Raw genomic sequence first — 6,442 nt, 5'->3', positions numbered from 1 at the left:
TATGTGAATTTAACTAATAAGAACTAAAGACATAAAACTATAGCCGTAACTTTTGCATTTTACTGATGTTTTATTGAAATTTTAATGATTGATCGAAGGGGAGAAAACTGAGAGTCGAAATCGGAAATTTCAGTGAATCTTTAATTGTGGAAAGAGAAAAGCTCGCAAGGGAGGAAAAATGGGCACAGACGCGTTGAGCGAACGGCTTTCTACCAAACTTAGCCTGCAGACTAAAACCGTAGGCGAGGAGAGGATAAAAAAGGCAAAGGACAACGAGGAAGATGTTGCAATATTCAGCATGATCCCAATGGAGGGTGATCCTAAGTTCAGGTGCTCCCTCGGCAATGATTGCTTCCTGGGTGACCCGAAGAAGGCAGAACCAGGTGACGATAACAATGCAATTTTCTCTGAAATTGAATCTTCACAAATTTTTATCATATTTACAAGTTCTTATCTGTTGAGAACGATTGAAGACGATCGAATTTAAGTTCTAATTCGATAACTGAATTCTATAAAAATTAAATATCATTCAGTTGAATTTCGTAACTCTAAAGTCCTCAAAGTGTTCCTAAGCTCGGCATCGGCACGCGGATCGTGGGTCGATCAGATGTAACCGGCTTATGATAAAAACTATATATGGTCGAGAGGACAGATTCGTGAAAGGGAGAGAAAGAATGAAAAGGACAGTAAGGGGGAATTCGAAGGTGACCACGACCTTATGTGGGAATAGCATCACGGTCATGATTGTCCAGTGCACCTCTACTTAACGAATCCACTAATCATTCATGGAGCAATAATAACAATACAGAGAACTCATAAATAGTTTCCTCTCTCTTGATCATATTGAAAGATCTTGAACCTCTTTAGAACGGGAAACCCAGCAAACGGGTTTCTATGTTAATCCACTCGAGATTTATGATTAATATACGACTGCAAGCGTGATCGATCGCGTCACGGGATTAATAAAACGCTTAAACGTTTCCGCCTGCGCTCGCGACAAGCTCACGATCCTCTTTTGAATATTTTTCTCTTGACACTGAACAGAAGTTGCTTTCTCGAAAACGATACGTACAAATGTTTGTTCAGGTCTCCGGATAATTCGCAATGCAAATCCGTCTAATGAAACCGGCCATTGTCGCGATAATGCATGCGGCAATATTTGTCAGCCGATTGTGAAACCGCTTGGAATTCGCCACGGTGCGATTAAATAATGATGTCACCTGTTTGTACGCTGCCCAAAAACACTTTCGCGAAGCGCGCGACACGTTTTCATCCTACGCGCGCCAAGCGGGACGATTAACGATCTCGTTAATTGAACGTTAACACTGCGAATAGGCAAATAAAACAATTTATTTGATTGTGATTAGCGATAAAAGAATCATGCATTCGGATAGAGAATCTTATTAATACGAGTGATATCATCAGCTGTTAGGCCGATGTAGGTACACGGAGGTACGCTAATATTTATCGACAAATTGCCTCTTTATCGCGACACGCGATCTTAATCGTTCCGATCCGAAGCTGTGGTTTTTATTAGCGATCGTCACGAAAGCTCTGAAACGAAACCGAACTTGTGATTCCTAGTTTTTAAATCAGAATCTGCTGACTGACACGAAATGTTCTATTCAATGCGTTCGAACGGTATTCTTTCATGTAATGTCAAAGTACGATTGAAAAACGGGAACACGGTGTAGGGCAGGATGCGTTCTACATTTTCTTGTTGCACAATAGGTAAATAAATAATGTTGCAAGAGGAGAGAAACCAGAGCTTGCGCCGGTTATTCGATATTCGTGTTCACCTCACGAAATTATTCTCGTGCCTAGCGGAGGCAGTCGCGCAGAGCCGAGATCGGGAAAGTCGTCGGTGGAATTTATATTTAGACTTGACGTGGCCGAGGAATCGCGGCTTCCGACGGATTACTAGTGGCTTCGGTCAATCCCCAAGACCTCTGCTCGTAAAACCTCCGAAACGATCTCATTAACGATCACTGTATCCGAGTAGTCCAACCCTTGCGATTATAGCGTTGGCGCCGCTGTTTCAGAAATGCTTGACCAAGTAGCAACGGTTTAATCCCACTTAGAGTTAATCGTCAAAAAGGAAGAAATTGAATCAAGTTCTTATTGCATTTCTCACTGATTAATCCTTGATGGGTTAACAAACGCTTGAAGGTGATGAAACTTGAGACGCCGGTCAATTAGCGAGTCTTTTAAAACTGGTCTAATAAATTGAACGCCCGATGAAGGCGAGCGATGGTAAACCGAACTAACGCACACGAGATTACCACATCGCCGGCCTTGGACCACCAGACTTTATACATATACGGAGATATTGCTTGAACGTGACGTCAGGGACCTCCTCCTGAGTCACCGGTCAGGAGGACCCGAGAAATAGCGGAACGAAAACGAAAAAAATTCGCAAGGGTTCAAATGTAGGCTACCAAGACCAAACGGACGGAAGAACGATCAAACTTGCTACAAGATGTTTAATCATTGTTAGCATTATGTTTGTTCAGTCGATTGGACCTAGGTCCTATTAGATCACCTTTCGGAATAACGTCGTTAACTCAATTTGCCCTTGGCATGGCCGCGAAGAATAAGGAAGGCGTTAATGAGCGAGAAAGAAATGGGGGGTACGCCCACGGGAAAAAAATATTCTGCGATACCTCGCCAAGACTGTGCTAGACTATTCGAACGCATGGACGATTCTTTGATTAGCTATAGCGAAAATGTTCCGATAGCGAATGCCTGTCGTGTGTTCATTTTCGTCAGTAGAAACAGGCGTAATTGATCAGACGGCCGGAACGAGTGCAGCAGGAGCACTACAACTACTTTAGGTTGTTGGCTATGATAGAAAGTCTTGGGCAGGTTTGAAACCGCATTGCGGGTGATGACACCTATCTCTTTGCTGAGGACCTTCCGGTTTTGCAGCTTTTCTAACACAAGAGAAAAGTTCGAAAGTCTCTCGGTCAATATTATAAACCAAGTTTTCCTATTATTGAAACGAAGGTGAGATATTAAAAACAAGTTTAGATTTAACTAGCGTTTTACTAGAAGATTGGTTTCTTTCGAAGAAGGTTTCCTCCGGTGTGTTGCCGGAAAATCCGAGCGGGGCAAACACGCGAACGATCGTTGGGCGCCACACGCGATCGTCTAGACGCGAGGAAATAGTACCCTAGCCTGAGAATTTTGCACCCCTGCGAACCGTTCATCCCTTTTACCGTCGCACACGATATTATTGATACTAAGCATTAAAACACGTGAAGAGAGGGACAAAACCGATCCGCCGTCCCTTATTCGAGGATTAAATAATGCATTGTAATTGTGTAGTCCCGAAGTAAAGAGAGGGGTTCAATAGAGATGTATGGTTTGTGTTTCAGGTACGAAGAAGATGGAGTACAAGACTAGGCAGTGGCACGAGAAGTGTTTCTGCTGTTGCGTCTGCAAGAACCCGATCGGAACGAAGAGCTTCATTCCGCGGGAACAGGAGATCTACTGCGCCGGATGCTACGAGGACAAGTTCGCCACCCGATGCGTCAAGTGTAACAAGGTAAATTAATTAGTCGTCGTGTTTTGCGGATAGAAATCGGTAGCGTGCCTTTAACGGATTAATGCCTTCGCTCGAGCCCCTTTTCAGGAACGCGTGCCCGTTAGTTGCTTCAGGAAGGAAGTCGATTCCCTCCAGCGGAATTACTTGTTCTTGGGTCCGACGAAGAGAGGTAAAGGGAGTCTTATGGTTTCAGATCATCACCAGCGGCGGCGTGACGTACAAGAACGAGCCGTGGCACAGAGACTGCTTCACCTGCAGCAACTGCAATAATTCCCTGGCCGGGCAACGATTCACGTCGCGCGACGACAAGCCATACTGCGCGGACTGCTTCGGAGAGCTGTTCGCTAAGAGATGCACCGCATGCTCCAAACCGATCACCGGTAATTATCTCTTTCATAATTGATTTTTAACTTTAGCATTATTTCTTAAGGATGTATTGGCTATACAGTCAATCCCAAAAGTTTATGCACTTTAGAAACGCATTTTTTAAAAAGAAATCAGACGTCGGAAGANCCTTAATCTTCTTATCCTTAATTGAATATTTCCTTCTATACTTTTTAGCACGTAGCTATTTATTATTAGCATTCTTCTTCCGACGTCTGATTTCTTTTTAATTATAGGAAATGCGTTTTTTTAAGGTACATAATCTTTTGGGATTGACTGTATAGCCAATACATCCTTAATTAGTTAAAACTATACGAAATATTTGATTTATGGAACGGTGTACAAAAAAAGCCTATTGTGTTTCGATTCCTTCGTTACTCGAATCTTGGAAATGGTTTTGTCCGCAGGCATCGGTGGCACTCGCTTCATCTCTTTTGAGGACAGACATTGGCATAACGACTGCTTTATCTGCGCTGGCTGCAAGACTTCGCTGGTCGGCCGTGGCTTCATCACTGATGGCGAGGACATTATCTGCCCCGATTGCGCCAAGATGAAGCTGATGTAAAGAGAGACGACGAACGAAAGCAAAGAGAAAGAACGGGTGCGCGAGACGAATGGAGAGAGGGAAGGAGGAGCAAGGAAGAAGGATTATCGAGAGTCATAACACGGTGTCCAGTCTATTAACAACAAAAAGAATAATAATAATAATAACCTCGCTAGGGTTCACCCTTGAGAACAATCCGGAGACTCTCGAGCAATCGAAGCAATAAAAATTACCGTGTTTCTCCTCCCTATCGATTATATTTTCGAGAATTATACGTATACGTGTCCATAGTCGGGAAACGCGGTAATTTTTCATTTTAGCGAAAAACCGGACACCACCCCGCGAACATTACCCTGTGTCGAGAAAAATTGTTCTCGTTAACGATTGCTGATCGAGGTTTTCGCGCGAAATAAAAAACGCGATAAGACACGGGGAGACCTCCTAGCTTCGTAGTTATTTAGAAATAACTTTTAGTCCAATTTCGATTTCTCCATCGCGCCGCTTTTAAGAACCGAAAGAAGATCCGAAATAATTGAGCGCAACGGAGAAACGGACGAACGAACAGATGCCTTGAGAAAAGTACGAGAATCAAACCGCCTTATCGCATAGTTAACATTGTCGAGTTGTTGAATCGTATTCTTAAAGAAACGAAACGAAGCTACGCGTAGCCGTGGTATTATTTAACATTATTTGTTTTCTTTCTTCTCGCTTTGTACAATGATAGAGGCAACGCGCGTCGAGCGTCAATAGAAGCGCGCAACAATAAAGAAGAAACGTTAAAGAGATAAAATGATGAATCCTATATATTCTTACGAAACTAAATTTGATATACGTAAGGTAATATTATTTTTATTTAACTTATACTCACACGTACACGCGCGAAGCAGTTACACATTTACAACACACATGTACACGTCGAAGCAAATGAGCGCGACAATCACGAAAACTGCACCCTTCTCTCTCTCTCTCTCTCTCTCTCTCTCTCTATCTCTGTATTTCTCTCTATATCTATCTCTATCTAGTTCTCTGCGACAATTGCAAAAGCGAGGCTTGTGCAAGATTCGAATAATAACGAACGAAAATAGGGTTCGGGTGTAAACTAGTTGAACCTTTCTGAAATTTTAAGAATTCTAAACTATTGTTCGATAAACGTATAATGAGATTTTATTCAAATTTTAAATGTAAAATTGTTCAACAATTGCAGACCAAGTTTTCATCTTTTTTGTACCCTTCCTAAGATAAACTCCAACTGTTCACGCGAGCCCGAATATATTGATACGTGTTTCGTGAACGCGCAAATGGGAAATAAATTTCCAAACTATCGATCGATCGATTTTCTCGCTCGATTGCTTTCCTTTTTTTTGTCAAGCAATAAAATCGATGTGAATTGGAGTCTTGCACGTTCACGGACCCGTTCCCTCGTAAGCATTTTTGCATCATTCACAAAGTGGAAAAAACACATTGAAAAAGAAAGAGAAAAAGATTACACGCATTCACACACACACGCATATGAGTGTGCGACACGCACACGCGGAAGAAACACTAATTGTGGCCTTATCCGCACGAATACATAGAGATTGTATGTTTAAAAGAAGGAAAGAGATATACAGTAATGTTTTACGTGAAATATTGTTAGTTGTTGATACGGTATGCACTACTTGGTAAATTTGTTACCGTCGAGGAGAGGAAGGAATGAGCGTGAAAAGGGAACAGTTGAACAAACGGTAGGCACATGTTTCATTAAAGGGAAAAGAATAAACAATTGAACGACAAAAGGTAATCGCGACCAATAAAAAAGAAAAGAGGTACACGTGCTATAATAATATATGTTCTTACCGATCACTCACATACTAATCGCCTTAATTAGTAAAAAATAAAAGAGCAGAGATTATTCTATATCCAGCGTATCGTATACACTGTTATACTGTAAAATTGATAAATAAATAAATGTAATTATTTACAAAGAG

General features: G+C 41.8%; 1 protein-coding gene across 10 annotated transcripts in view; it reads left to right on the top strand.

Annotated features, from left to right (window-relative positions):
• The window catches only part of Lmpt (four and a half LIM domains protein limpet), a 71,451-nt gene extending 65,009 nt beyond the window's left edge, over nt 1-6,442 (top strand). For 8 of the 10 annotated variants that reach the window (XM_018028331.2, XM_026815457.1, XM_026815456.1 and 5 more), the window contains 3 exons: nt 3,378-3,547; nt 3,741-3,927; nt 4,339-6,442. In XM_018028331.2, coding sequence (XP_017883820.1) covers nt 3,378-3,547; nt 3,741-3,927; nt 4,339-4,496 — 515 coding nt within the window. In that variant the 3' untranslated portion in view covers nt 4,497-6,442. Of the gene's footprint in view, nt 1-117; nt 384-3,377; nt 3,548-3,740; nt 3,928-4,338 lie in introns of those variants that run through there. The other 2 variants (XM_018028342.2, XM_018028339.2) reach the window with 2 other exon arrangements.

This window comes from Ceratina calcarata, unplaced genomic scaffold, assembly GCF_001652005.2.
Source record: "Ceratina calcarata isolate Rehan_Ccalc_2016 unplaced genomic scaffold, ASM165200v1 scaffold449.2, whole genome shotgun sequence".
NCBI lineage: Eukaryota > Metazoa > Arthropoda > Insecta > Hymenoptera > Apidae > Ceratina > Ceratina calcarata.
The sequence above is the reverse complement of the archived record's forward strand: the minus strand, read 5'-3'. Positions and strand labels throughout refer to the sequence as shown.